At 29.4% G+C, this 15,610-nt stretch overlaps 1 protein-coding gene across 11 annotated transcripts in view; it reads left to right on the top strand.

Annotated features, from left to right (window-relative positions):
* LOC107995609 (glutamate-gated chloride channel) overlaps positions 1-15,610 on the top strand; it is a 38,131-nt gene that overhangs the window by 3,657 nt on the left and 18,864 nt on the right. For 2 of the 11 annotated variants that reach the window (XM_062084295.1, XM_062084298.1), the window contains exon 4: positions 8,996-9,063. The exons of 1 other annotated variant lie outside the window; for it this stretch is intronic. In XM_062084295.1, the coding sequence (XP_061940279.1) occupies positions 8,996-9,063 (68 nt within the window). Of the gene's footprint in view, positions 1-4,624; positions 4,695-8,995; positions 9,064-15,333; positions 15,402-15,610 lie in introns of those variants that run through there. 8 more of the 11 variants (XM_062084296.1, XM_062084299.1, XM_062084294.1 and 5 more) reach the window with 6 other exon arrangements.

Here is a 15,610-nt window from a genome sequence, read left to right as displayed (position 1 = left end):
CGAGTTATATATATAAAAAAATTAAAATATTATTTTTTGCAATGTATATTAAAGAAAATAATATTGTTAGAATTTTACATATTCTTTAAGATTAATTATTATAGATTTATACGATCCAATCTTTATTTCTTTTCTTAAAATTAACTTTGATTTAATTCTTTTTTCCTAACAAAAAATAAAAATTTTCCAAGTTAACTGAGACTTTAGCTGCACTGTGAGGCACTTATTATTATAATTATAACTTACAATTTTGATTAATCAAAAATTCACATTGCCTTAACAAAAATGGATTTTTGCAAAATTTTATGATACTATTATTAAATAATAATAGTCTGTTCAAAAGTATGAGGATGTTTGCTCTATTAATTAATCAAGTTCTCAAGAATTAATTTAAAATTTTTATTATTTATTATCTTCACAATTTTGGATGATAAATCATCATACATACTATAATGAAACACAGCAAATATAAATACAGGTTTTATAACCATTCACGCTAAATACAAGATAAAAATTTTTAAACAAACCAAGCTAAAAAAATTTAATATCAACAACTTATAAATTCCAAAATGAAATATTTTTTAAAAAGGTAAGTGTCCTCATAGATTCGAACAGTGTAACACAATCCAATACCGTCAATTCGCACAATTCTTATCATAGGGAGGGTGAAGAGAAAGTAAAATTGAATGAAAACGTATCCACATCCGAGGACACGTATTTATGGGGGTCATTATAAGCTTTACATCCGATGAAGCACGTAAAACGTTTTAAGAAGTAAACCGTGACAAAGAGGAGCAAGGTACTATACATTCGAGGTAACATCCCCCTTTGGCAGTGTGCCGACAAATTGCAGGCGTGCCGAGTTTCGCAGCGGATCGGTGAAAACAAAAATACAATTGATGATTTTTTGTTGAAACGATATTTATCGATAGCTAATGGTCAACGACGAGCTGGCATTTTGTCATTTCGTGATTGAGAAACATTTCGCACAATATCACGAATCGGTGTTTGTTACAATCTTATAACACGCGATACATATACGGATGTAATGTGTCTGGCTTTTTGATAGAAACAGATCGTATGTATAACTCTTGAATATTTTGTTTAGCTACCTAACAAATAACTACGTTCTAGACAAATAAAATTCTATGCACGACGACGTAATTGGCATAACGTTCCTTTCTATTTTTGACAATTCAGTTCAAGTTAAATAATTATACGTTCAGATGCGATCATTGTGTAAAATGAAAGGAAAATTTAGATCGTTATAGCTTTAGATTTGTGCAATAGCGAATAGTTGAGATTTTTCAATTTGTGTAACTTTTAGAATATGTTGGAAGATTGTTTTGAATAGTTTTTTTTGTCGTTGCAATTATAGATTTTAACTTAGATTTTTGATAATTTTATTGGTAATTAGTAAATATTGAAATATATAATTTCAAAATATTGAAATAGAAATGGAAATGTGGAGGAATAGTGGATGATGGGAAAAATATTTATATAATCTAATAAATTAATATCTATCTTTGTTTTATTTTTTGAGTAATAAAGTTTTGTTATTTTTATTCGTTTATTTTAATTGTATAAATATCTTCTGATAGAGTTCAAACTTTATTACTTAAAAAATAGAAAAAATGTAAATATACGTTTATTAGACTGGCCAGAATATTTTTCTACTTATTCATGTAACTCCACATTTTTTTAATCTTTTTCAAAGGTAAAATAATTTTATATTTTTAAATCTACAATAGCTAAATAGCTACAAAATAATTTCAAAACATTTAAAAACAATTTAGCTTCTTCAGTTTGAATCAATATAAGATGACAATTGCAGTATGATATATAGTTACGTATTTAGTCTTTGCTTATTCAATAAGAATAATATCAATTATAATATAATATATATCAATATATCAATTTACATATATTATATATTTATTTCCAAAAATATCTTAACGCAAGGTAGTGTTCAATAGCAATACACAAGATCTTATTGGAAATATTAAAGGATGAAGAAGATGATAGGGTGAAGGAGGAGAAAGAAGGTGAGGGAGGTGGAGGAGGGAAATGATGCTACCTTGCTGAGAAAAAAAAAGGGATGGTGCCATTTTGGTTAAAACTGAAGATTTTTTTTTTATTTTTTTTTTCTCTTCTTTTTTTACTTTTTAATACAAAGAAGTGAATGAAAACATAGACAAAATATCTCTATTCATATGTACAACATGCATACGTAACAACATATCTAAAAAAAAATTCTTTGTTACGCATATTCATTATCATTTTTCTTTTTTTAACATTTAAATATATATTTATATTAAGAATTTCATCGTGAGATTTCTCCTAACGATATCTGTTATTTTACTTACTTACTTTAATTCTATTCTCTGAAATTTATCATATCATATGATATGTATTAAAATTTCTTATTTCCTTTTTTTGAAATATTCATATTTTTATGTTTCCATTAATTTCATTAATAGTTTCTCACCGATGAAAATTATCCTATTAATCTTTTCATTTGCAATTTTGAAGGATAAATTTTCATAAACAAATTCACGTTAAATCATTTTATTATTCAAATTCCTTTAAAATTTTCAATCATTCCTCGGGGTTTCGCATTTCCAACGTTAGAGTTTCGATAAGATCGAACGTATCCCGAAATTATGTTCGATTAATCCTAATTACACGCCCGGGACGTATTCCATCTCACGGGTCTGTCTACTCTCTGTACAAAACACTCTGTAGAATATTAGACAATAGCATTGAACGCCTCGGAAAATTAGACCACGAATTCCTATTGTTCGATAGGTCAGAGAAAGTATAGTATATCGTCGATAATTACACTCGACTTCGTGTACCGCCTCGAGGTTCATGTTGTCACCAACTTTTTTCTTTTTTTTTTTTACCATTTCCAGATGCACTCGTTGCCCTTTTCTTTCTTTTTACCATCGGACAAGCATATTTACAAAGCAGTCTCTTCTTTTTCCTTTTTTTTTGGGGGGGGGGGATCACACCAATTTACGACCACACATAAAGATTCTAATTAGAAACTAGGGGAAGATGTTTCGTTTCAGATGTAGCTGTGAAAGAAAACTGTTTACTTGTTAATCATTGTCACACGATTGTTTCTTGTACTATATATTCGAGAAAGGAGGAAAGGATTGATTTACATGTTGAACTGTTGGCTTTTATAAATGACAAAGGGGAGGTAAGATAAGTGAGTCTGTTTTTGAATATATATGTTAGGGATTGATAAAACAAGTTTTAATAAAATGTGATGTAGAGTTAGTTTTATGTTTAATCCTTATAAATAGGAAAATAAAGGATTTTAATTTCAGTTATATAGGAAGAGCGAAGATTATAATTGTTTATATATTTTGAGATAAGTAAGAGAGAATTTTAATATAATTAATTAAATTGAATAAATAAATAGAAAGAGATTCATTTTAATTCAGTTATAAAAAGTAAAGGAAATTAATTAGTTTTTTTAAATTTATACTTTGACATATGAGTAAGGGGAATTAATGAAAGACTAGATAAACATTTTAGATGTGAAATTCGTATAATTACACACTTATAATTACACTATAGTAAGTATAAATACACTATAGTTACATTTTTACAGGGTGTTTCATGAAATATGAATAGTAATTTGAATCTTGGAACATAGAGAGAGAAAAAATATTTAGGATTTTAGAATACCATAAAATATCTAAAATATTTTTTTATCGATCAGAAAGTTTTTCTTTTATTTCAGTTTAATTTAGTATTCATTTATAAAATATTTTCTAACGAAACGCATTGGAATAGAAATAAAATAAATTATTATTTTCAAAATTTTCATTGTCACCTCAAGAAAACGGAACAAAACTACTTTTATCTTAGAAAAAATAATGAAACACCCTGTATACTTTGAAGATCTTCTATTCTTAATGTGACAACCTAATTACCAAATCTCTTTTGGTCTCTGTGTGTACCTCGTATCGTATTACCCGTCACAGCACTTTACCCCGTAGCTTCCAAACGTATTAGACATTTTGGCTCCCTCATTCCGTGTTAGAGACTTACACAATCTACTTTTTCTATATCGATATCTCTTACAATAGAGCGTATTCGTTTCCTCGATAAAAATGAAAGAAGATTAGTCTCTTTGATAAACACGTTTTGTTTCACACGTGCACGCTCGTATATACGTGTATTTTTACCAATTTGACGAACGTCGACTTTTAATCGGAGAATTAAAAATACAATAACTCATACTTTGCTCGATGCCTCGTCAATTATTAAGAAAAATTGCGAGAAGAAGAATCTTATTCGAAGAAAAAAAAAAAGGAACGATTTTAAGATTTTCGTCTATCTAATTTTTCTCCCCAATTTTTCTCCCCATTACTTAAACGATCCTTGTTGAAAAAAGAAACTACACACGGTCACTCGTCGATTCTTAATATAGAGATAAATCGAGAAAGAAAAAGAGCAAAAAAAAAAAAAATGAACAAATTTCTATAAACGAGTAAAAGTATCTTGAAAAATATAAAAATAGAAAAAAAGACTATTCCACTAGAGTATTGTAAGATGCGAAAAAAAATTTTACTGACTAAAAGGGGGCTGTATTGTTTTTGCCCTTAGATGGGCCGGCCATTGTCCGGGTAAACCTGTTTGTGCGAAGCATTGCGACAATTAGTGACATCAAGATGGTAAGTATACATTAAACCAATCCAAAAATCTTTACAAACGCGGTGCAATGCCATTTCTCTCTTGGCGGGTACTGTTTCCTTATTTTTCTGTTGCTTGCAATAATAAAAGTAGGCGCAATGTAGGTTTTAGAGAGCCTATCGATAATCGATTTAAGATTAAAAAAAAAAAAAAAAAAACAAAAGAATGAAAAAAAGAAAAGATTTTTTGAACAAGGCCTCAGCACCAACGCGAACAACGGCAACAACAGCAATGGCAGCAGGCTAGCATCTTGTCCCTTCTCCGTTACATATATTCATTATTGTGTCAATACCATCTCTCGTGCAGTGGTGCCAGATTCAATGAGAATTTTTATGGAAAAAAAAAAAAAGAAAAAGAATGTATCAATTCTCGATAGAGAGAATCGTATGAAAATTTATCAAACGTGAATAAGATATATACTTTGATCGTCGAATGATAAAAAAAGAATTTTGATAAAAATTTTATATGAACTCTCTCTCGAGTGGAAATGCCTCTCGTATTAGAATCGTATTAGACGATTGTGTACGACTGATTGATAAAAGAATCAGAAAAGATTTCCTTTCTTCTTTATTTTTAATTTGGATGAGTAATCGTTGTATTAATGTGTTATTTCAATTGCAATTTTCGTTCAGTTGATTTACATTGAGAGAATTCTGCTTCTTAAACATCGTTAGTATTTTCTCTCGTTATTTTCCTCTCCCTATATTCTCTATATTCTTCATAATTTTATAATAAAATTTTTCAATTTACGTATTTAATCGACTATTTTGTGAATTTTTTTTTTTTTCGTTACAATATCTTCAATTATCTTCAATTCGACGTATTATTTTATAAGTATTATTTTCTCAAATTATTTTTTGTTCAAAATAAATTATCGTCGAAACGAAAATCTTTTCTGATACTCGATCAATGTTTTTTTTCAATTAATCACGTAAGACGGTTTCTCTCACGATTCTAAATATCGAGGGTAGATTTCTTTGACAATATTAAAACCTTCGATCTGGGAACACTGTCGCGCAATACTCACCATAGAAACTCTCCGTTTGTAGACTCTAATTAAAAAAGTCTTGTTTGCTCCCATCGATCTCGTCTACTACTACTTTGTTGATTACCCCCCCACCTCCCCCACTACACCCCCCTTTTGTCACGCAACCAGATTAAATACCCTTCTTCTTCTTCTTTTTTTTTTTTTTTTTTTTTTTTTTTTTTTGTTTTCATGTCTAACTGTATAACATTGATACTTCTTGTTATAATTTTAAAATTATACTAATCTCCACACAAAACCAATTAGCATCTTTAGCATAGATACAGGCATGTGGCATTTGAATAGCTTCTATGTTCACGTATGTACATACACGTTTATACGCTACATAGGAGCACAGACGTTGCGGAGGGACGAAGAGAAAGGATATTTAAAAAGAAAGAAAGAGAGAGAACAAAGAGAGAAGGAGAAAGAGAAAGAATCGAAACAAAGAGATAAAGGAGGGGGAGGGACAGGAAAATGAAAGAAAGAAAAGAGAGAGAGAGAGAGAGAGAAATGAAAATAAAGAGAAAACAAGAGAAAATGGAAAGAATTTATTGGCAAAGTGTTTGGTCTCATAGGTTTTCCTCCAATTTTTTTTTTTTTTTTTTCTCTCCATCCCTGGTTCTGGTAGTTCCTCATAGTGCTTGATGACTTAGTACACGTTCTGCTATGTTTTTTATTGCGTTCACGAACAATTGGATACATAATATCCGTTTTTACTTGTTCTATCTTTTCAACGCGTCAGATGATGTGAGTATGTACATAAGGGATGAAATTATATTCATGTTTTGAAGGCACGCTGTTCTTTTGAATATTTCCTCGAGATAAGATGGTATCGATCAGGTTCTACGATAGGTGAAATTATTATACGTACATGTTTCATATAGTTCTTGTAGTGAAGTTGTAGTTGGGCCGTGATCGAGAATTTACGTGAGATTTCCGTGTTTTGAAATTTTTCTGCATGCATTTTCTATCGAGGAAAAATGAATCGGATCGAATAATTGTAAACTATAATAATAATAGAATTCAGTCATAAAAGTTAGAAATAAAAGAAGATTTCGTCTTTTCTCTCGCAACTGTGGAGAATTCTATTTTTCATTTAAAAATATCCATATTTTTTTTAAACATAATGCTAAACTGCTTCTTACTTTTGCTATGGAGTAATAAAAAAAAACGCGTTAGAAAATTTTGAGGAGAAATTAATCAAAGTTTGATCAAACTTTTGATTAATTTAATTTCGAATAATTCGTGAATCCGTTTTAAGAATCATTCAGTAGCTCTGCGTTTTGCTTTTTGCAAAAAGTGCAAGTAAGAGTAAAATTTGCATTGTTCTTATCGCTTTTTTTTTTACGAGAATAGTAGTATTGATGCAAATATTTTTTCGAAATAAGGATTAGTGTATGTGTTTCGACACTACAGGAACAAAACGTGTCCGACGTCTTGTCCTGGTTCATGTAGGGCGGAATGTTACGCAAACACTCTGTATGGCTCAGGACGATACGTCTGGCTCGTCCAACCAACAGATTTTGATAAATTGTCATGCTGTGTAACATTCAGGGCATCGTTAATTTCAAAAATCAAAAATGATTAATCAGAAGTAAATTTCTACGAATTATGCAAAATTATTCAAATTTTATTTGCAATATTTTCGGAATTTTTTTAACTAGATTTTCAAATCAAAATTTTCAAAAACTCGTTAAAATTGTAATAATGTTCAATACTGAGAAATTCATCGATCAATCTCAGTCTTTTATATCACTGAAAAAACGAATATTCAATTTCTATTCAATATTCGTACAGACAATTGAATTTATAATTAGTTACAATTGCACAGAATAATTGTATCGAATTATTTTGTGTGAAAATCGCACAGTTTTTTTTAAATTCCCATAAAAAATTGAAATTAAGATAACATAACACACGTATGCTTGTTCAATATACTTCGAATACTTTTCGAGCATAGGAATCTACAATTTTCCATTATTCTCGATCGACTTAACTTCGAAATTAAATACGATAATTTATGTTGTCGCTTTCCTTTATTTTGTTGTAAATTTGTGTTTTTAAAAATTTGTAAATAACATTTATTGTCTATATGTATAAAAACATGCTTATAACATTTTTTAGACTTTCGATATACATATGTACATATACAAAGTGTCATGTGTGAATTTAACCAATTTTCTTTTCTATTCTTATTCTTTTTTTTTTTTTTTTTTTTACTTATCTTCTTTTCTTCTTTTCATTCCATGCTTTTTTCCCCCCAATATAACATATCGAATAAATCTATGTAATAACGTTCCACTAGTTTGTTCTACGATTGATTAGTTCGATCTCTTTTTTTTCCATCCCTGCAATTGTCGTTCGTTCAAAAGAAAGTAATTATGAGGAAAATAGCTTGCTTAATTAAGATGTTTGATCAATAAGGTTATACGTCTACCTGACTGTTATACGTCTATAGAAGAATTGGAACATTTGTAATCATCAGTTGAACGTTAATTCATAAAATATTTCTTCTTTTCTTTCTTCCGGTTTAATAAAGATTCTACAATCATATCAAATCGCGTTTCAAAGTAATTTTTTAGTGTTTTTGAAAAAATGAAAAGCTCTTGAGCTTAAGTAATTTATAATGTGTCGTTAATTCGTTTAAAAGGAACGATAAAAGTAAATTCAGGAAATTGATTTGAATAGAAAATTATTAATTATTCGTTCATTTGAATATGAGAGAAATATTTTTGACACGCTTTTCTAAAGAAAAAAAATGTTTTTCAAATTTTTAAAATCTAAATTCGTATTTATTCTTGCATTTACATTCGATTTTAAAATATTTCGAAATTCAGTTTCAATTTTCATTTTAATTTTTTTGTCATTCTCAAGATCTAGAATTTTCTCTTTTTTTTCTTTCCTTCGTTCTTTCTTTTTTTTTTTTAAATATATTCAGAGAACATACATATACGAATTATTACAAATCTCACGTATGTATATCGTATTTATTTCAGCGACGATTTTCCATCACCTTTCTCTAAAGGATCTAATTTTTTGAAGGATATAAAAATTTATTTTATAAAAAACAAAAAAAAATAATATATTTCATTTCAGGAACTTGAAACGAGTAAAAAAACAAAAAAAAAGAAATTGTATTCTTTATTTCAACAAAAATCGAGAAGCGTTTCTTTTTTTTCTCATTTACAAACCCCTCGATGCGTTTCATATTACTCAACGATTGATTAATTTTATTTATTCTGTTTGCTATGTTAGATGGGCCCGCGGTTGTCCGCGTCAACATATTTGTTCGAAGTATCTCAAAAATAGATGACGTTACTATGGTAAGTTAAAAAAAAAAAAAAAAAAATCAAAAGAAATCAAATGCCCCGAAAAATCACAAACACACGCCTTATATACACGTATTTATTATATATATATATATATTTATATATTTATTCATACATATATATATATATAAAAATTAAATGTTTTCGTAATTGTATACAATCTGTATGTATTATATAAATACAGAGATTGATATTATATTATAATACACATAGAAATCGTCTCTCTTAGTTAGATCTTGACAATTATTATGGAATTTGATTAATCGTTCGTCGTTCCTTTTTTTTTTTTTTCCAAATATTTTCGCACGATTTCCGAGTAGTAGATTCACTTTTCTTCTAAAAAGAAGCAAACGTAACCGTAAACCGTTTCCTTTTCCAATTATTCTATTCTGTTCTTGTTGAGAAAGAAAAGAGAAAATAAAAAAAAATTTTAAAAAAGAGAAAACTTTGCGTGTTTATTATTACTTTATATTATGAAAAATTGAGAAAAAAAAAATAACCCGAGACAAAAGAAAGTTCTTTCTTACGACAAATATGGAAAATAAAATTTTAAACATTTGATCCTTTTAGTACATCTTAGTATGGTCTGACACCGATCTTATGCAGTTTTATATAGTTAAAACCCTTTAAGATAATTCTCTCGAGCATTCTCTAAACATTAATCGGATAGCATGTGAATAGATGTTGAACATTTAGCCGTCTAGAGCACCGGGAAATCTATATTGATTATAGCCATTCAGAGAATTATAATAGCTAGACAAATGAAATGAATATCACTTACTATGTGTTTGTATAATAATACATACATATTAATAAATGTATTATATACACACGTCTTTACTTGTTAATCCGCTGCATAACGCTGCTCTTTGTCTCTCAAATAGTCTTGTACAAACCAGAGAAAAGGAGAGGGGAAAAAAAAAAAGAAAGAAAGAAAAAAGAAATAAAAGAAAAACATACGTACACGTTACACGTTTTCTCTTTACCTCTTTGTGTTGTTTCTCCCTTTTGTACCAGGCTCTCTCGTGCGTATTTAAGGCCCACTATCATAAAATTTTTTAATTCTATTATTATATACTATCTCGTATGTTATATTAAGCAAGCATATGTTTTGTATGCCTAAAAAAAAAAAAAAAACAAACAACTCGACTTCGTTACGAACAGCACGACGATGAATATTTTTCATTCGATTGAAAAAGAAGAAAGTTGGAAAGAAAGAAAAAAGAAATTAAATATCAAAATTTGTTCAAACGAGTTGAACGGATAAAGATCATTACGAATAATAAAAATCTACGTCGTGTTGCGCGTAATTAAAAAAAAAAAAAAAAAGACCACCTACACCACATACTATCGCTCACGCTATTGTGTTGTAGATGATTTAATGGAACTTGTCGTTTTTTTGAACACACACATTCCTTTGTATATTTTTTTTCTTTTTTTCCTGTATCAATCACGTGTGAAACCAATACCATGAATTCAAATACCAAAAAATGGTTAGTCCGCCATTGATGATATATTATACACAAGTATCAAAAAATATATACGACACTTTGTTCGAATTTTATTGTTCGTTTTTTTAATCGTTCTATTATTTCGTTATTTTACATATATATATATATATATTGCACACACGATTATATTTTACAATAATGGCCGCTATGAATTTACTCTTTTAATCCCTTATTGCATAGATCGATTAGATACATTCTTTCTTCCATGCTGCATACTCGTTTTTTAAAATTAAAATACTCCGCAAAAATATTGTTCCTCGTTTTCTCGCATCTTTGTATTTGTTGCAAATTGTTGAAACGCAAAATATGGGATGCAGATATTTTCTTTATGTCGTAAAGAATAGACAACCACGTTGGTGTTGCCGCTACGAACCGTATGTTGTTATCCATCTTTTCTTAGATATTCTATTCTTTTCTTAGATATGCCAAACTTCTTTTTTTGCGAAAATTTCTAAAGAATATACTTTGAACGTATTTCCGCTTCCGTTTTCCGCCATTTCGTTAACTTGTTTCGAAGGTGATTTCGCTTTTGCAGGATTTTTTTTTTTACGTCGCTTTTCTTCGCAAAATTTTTTAAACCGATTTGTAATCATTTCACGAACGAAATAGCTCTCCCGAGCTTTTCGATGGGGAGATACCTCGCCTGTCTTTTTTATTAGGACGCGAGATAACTCGTCCGACATTGTATCACGAGATATGGTTCTCGTTCTCGCTGAAAATATAGCAGCATCCTTTATTTATTATCCCCGACTCTTTCCCTTCCCATGGACGAGATATCTCCATAAATTTTAAAAATTAATCAAAATCGTTAAGAAATTTTTCCATTAAAAAATTAGTATTTCGAATTTTATGTAAAATTATTTATATTTTTATGTAAATATTTATCTATTGTCGTCTAAAGCAGAGAAGGGATTGATCGACAAACTCGTAACGTAACAATTGATGAAAAACAATTCGAGAATCAGGGTGCAATGGTTTTGTAGAATTTTGCTCTCCGGCAGATATTCTTTTTTTTTTTTTTTCCTCGATATTACATTATTTCTGAACTGGCTTCGATTGCATTTTTAATTTACAACAGCAACAGACACGATTAGATCGGAGACGTTTCAGCTACTCTTTTATTTTTTTTTTCCACAATAATCGTAAATTGTTTCGACAGATATTTTTTGTAGTTTTTGCTCTGAATTTCATCTTCTACGTCTTGATATAGCAGTAGAGGTGAATACTTTCCCTTCAAACCTGCGAGATCCGTTCAAATGGTGAGTCATTTACTTTTTTTTTTTAATTTCTCGCATGTCAATCCTCTTCTCGATTTTTCTACGTAGAACGATTAGCTGTTTCTGATTCTTATTCTTATTTATTAAAAAAAAGATCGTAATTTTTCTTATTCTTATTCCCATCGTATTTCGTATTCACACGCTTCTCTTGAAATTTCATCTCTTTCAAATTTTGTAGAGTTTTTTTTTCACTCGATTTATATATTTACCTTAGAAAGAATTATCTTTTTTGTAATATCATTTATCAGTCGATATTGTAAATATATATTGAAGATATAGCTTATATAAATAATTTATATTCCGTATCTCTTTAATCAACTTTTAATCGTTTCGTAATCCCTCTCAAGGAAAAAGAAGAAAAGAGAATTTCAAGCTCGAATTTGTTAAATTCAATTTCGTCGTTCATCGTAGGGATATAGCAGCGAGGAATTACACGGCGTTAAATTCATTAAATTCGTTAAATTTATTTTTCAATCTTGATTACTGAAGTTTAACGAAGAGAATTTTTTTTTATTAAAAAAAAAAAAAAAAAAAATAGAGAGAAATGAAAGAACAATGCAGTAAGGGATTAAACGATGATGGGGCATGCATAGCATGTTGTACAAAAAATGTGTGTGTATAATTTTGAACTGTTTAAAAATTAAAAAAAAAAAAACAAAGAAGAAGAATCGAAATCAATTCGTTCTACAATGAATGTAATTTATACGAGTACGAGTCGTATTTGAAATTGTCAACTTCTGCAAGATGGCGTCTAAATAAGTTTGAAGTATGCAAATTTCGATGAAGAACAAACGATGGCTGGTAATTGATAGGAAAATAATCGAAGAAGTAAAATTGTGACAGAGATCTGAGTTGAGGGTACGAGTACAGGGTACTTTAGAATTATTAGATTAAACTTCAATTTTCGTTCGAATGATTTTTAGAATGTTTTATAAGTTCTATTATTATATTTATTTTATTAGCTTTTCTTTATTATCCTATATTTTCAATATTATATTATTCTACAAGCTGAATCACGTAAATACATATTCGTACGTATTCTTCTTTTCGAAACTCTGCCTTACTTTTTTTTAATTATAGAAAGTAATAATCTTTGATGCGACAAATTTTAGAGGAATACAATTGGAACACAATTTGTTCAAGGATAAAGAATCTCCATCTCGCTTCTTTTTTTGTTAAATTAGAATTGATAAAATTTAAGATTGTAACATCTCGAGAGCTTTTCGTTTCAATATTATGAAAGCAAAGAATGTTGTTAGGATGCCGTTCCATTAAAAAGAAGGAAGGGAAACTTCTCTGTCGTAACTGTCGAAAATTTGTCATTTAAAAATCTATAATATCTGCACAAGAATTTCAAAAAGAGCATGAACACTTTACGTGTTTCACCCTGTATAAAGAATTTTTTTATCTCTCTTCGTAGCTTGTTGACACATCTTTTGTCGAAATCTCCATTTGATCGAGATTTTTCGACTCTATGTTTCTCGAGACGTAAAATTTTCCACGATTCTAATGCTTCTCGTTCGTTTTTCTGCAATGCAAAACAGAGACAACAAAGGGGAAGAATCGTTATCATTCTATCTTGAAGCTGCTTAAAAAACGAAACGATCATTCTCATTCCTCGCGAATTGTAACGATCGAAATAGTACTTTCATTAGAGTTCAATCCATCATCCATTGTCAAGAGATTTCTACCTTTTGTTTCGACTTCGACTCGTTTTATATACCCTTCCAAACAAGTTGCACATTGTTATTAAAAATTGTTACTCGCTTTACAATTGGAGAATAATTATTTTTATTCTTAGAAATTTAAAAAAAAAAAAAAACAATAGCTTCGCTGTGTACAACATTGTCTTCGTGTTCTTTCATACAGACTTCCATGATAATTTTTAGGTGTTTCACTCATTGTTTTTTTAATTATCGTTGTATCTAAATAGGTATCCTCTCGTCTTAAATGTATGACTGTGTTTCGTCTTTTCATCTTTCACTGTGCCATTCTGCTTTATATTAAATAAATACAACATACATACTTTCCCTTGTTAAATATTATACAAGTATTCTTTCTTATTACTCAGATGGTAAAAAAAGTTGCATAATACCTTTTTTATCGATCGATCACACTTAGCAAATTGTTTGAAAAACAATGGAACTGTTCCATAGTGAAAGATCTAAAATAGCTGTAAAAGTTGCCACTCTTATTTTAATCATTCCTATTTCTATTGCAGGAGAAGCTAATTTACTCGAAACAGTTAAATGGCATACTTAACTCGACTAATTCAGTTATTCCAGTAACTAAACCGAATTGTTTCTTGAAAAAGAATCCACGTAGTTAATAATGGAATTACCTTAATAATAAATCGATAAATTTTTATACAGAGAAGCGAAAATAAGATAAAACAAACATTCCATTCAACACTCGTGTAAAATAGATATTTTGTTCAGAGGTAATCCTTCGATTTATATCTTTTTTTTTATTATTTTCCCAAACTTTCTCCATCTTGTTTTCGTTTCATTAATAAATCTTCTCGCATTTAACAAAGATCGATCATTCGATGCGAAAATTCTCGAATTTTAATGAAACTTGCCTATCCTTAACATCCAGAAAATATTTTCTTTTAGAACATCATTTTGACGGAAAATGAATCGTAAAATTTTCTTTCATTATTTGGAACGTTTGGAAACACGCCAAGTTACATTAAAACGGAATTTTCTGATGGAATGAAGATGTTGTAAGATGTTGCAAGATTATTAAAAGATTAAAAAAGAATCACGAAGCTTGGGAGAATAAGAAAGAAAAAATCCGAAAGACACACGGAACTAGCTAATTCTTGGCAAGTACCGTGAAATTCTTGGCGCCCAACTGTCGCATATAAAATAACCCGATTGCTCTCAACATTTACTATTTTACAATTCACCTCTTGTTGCCGCATCGCGAAACATTTCATCATGGAACATTAGCCAGCTTGGATGTTCTCACGCGTACAGATCATATTTCCATGACATTTCATAGTCATCCGCTTGTCCTATTATATCACTATCGAGGGGACGACGTTTTTACAGGCAAGCAAGTACGAATCACTAGTGATGGAAAGAATTAGTAGACAAAAAAAAACAAAATTAAAGAAAAAAAGAAAAAATTTAGCGATATTGGAAGTCGTAGATACTTTTTCTCACAAAAAAAAAAGGAAAAGAAAAGAAAAAAAATTAATGTATCTCCTGATCATGATCCCAGAGATTACCATTCCCTTCTTCACTCTTTTCCAAAAGAGAAGAAAAAAAAAAAGAAAAAAAGAAAACTCCCGGTTTTAATCCCGGAAAGAAGTGACCATGTATCAAATTAAAAAAAAAAAAAAAAAAAGAATTTAGAGAAAGAATAAGAAATAAATAAAAATAAAAAAAAAATCCATGCAAATCTCGGTACCACGGTAACTGATTTTTAATTAATCGATTTGTTTTGTTCTGTTCCGGTCGACGTATTAGATGAGCCGACAAATGTGATGGTCAACATCTTTCTCCGCTCTATCAGCAAAATAAATGATTATAACATGGTGAGTGCAATCTAAGTCAATCATCTCAAACAAAAGGCCTATATATACCAATCTGTATATCCACACATTGTGTATCTATTAATATTTAACGTCACGTGTATATGATGCCGTAAGACTTGCACTTGTCTGTACTTGTATTTATATTACGTGTGATGTGTATATATATTTATATACGTATGTGGGGGTGCTTCGCAATAAATGCATACATA

Source organism: Apis cerana, linkage group LG14 (assembly GCF_029169275.1).
Source record: "Apis cerana isolate GH-2021 linkage group LG14, AcerK_1.0, whole genome shotgun sequence".
In the NCBI taxonomy this organism is placed as follows: domain Eukaryota; kingdom Metazoa; phylum Arthropoda; class Insecta; order Hymenoptera; family Apidae; genus Apis; species Apis cerana.
Note: the sequence above shows the minus strand (reverse complement) of the source record. Positions and strands in the feature narration are given on the sequence as shown.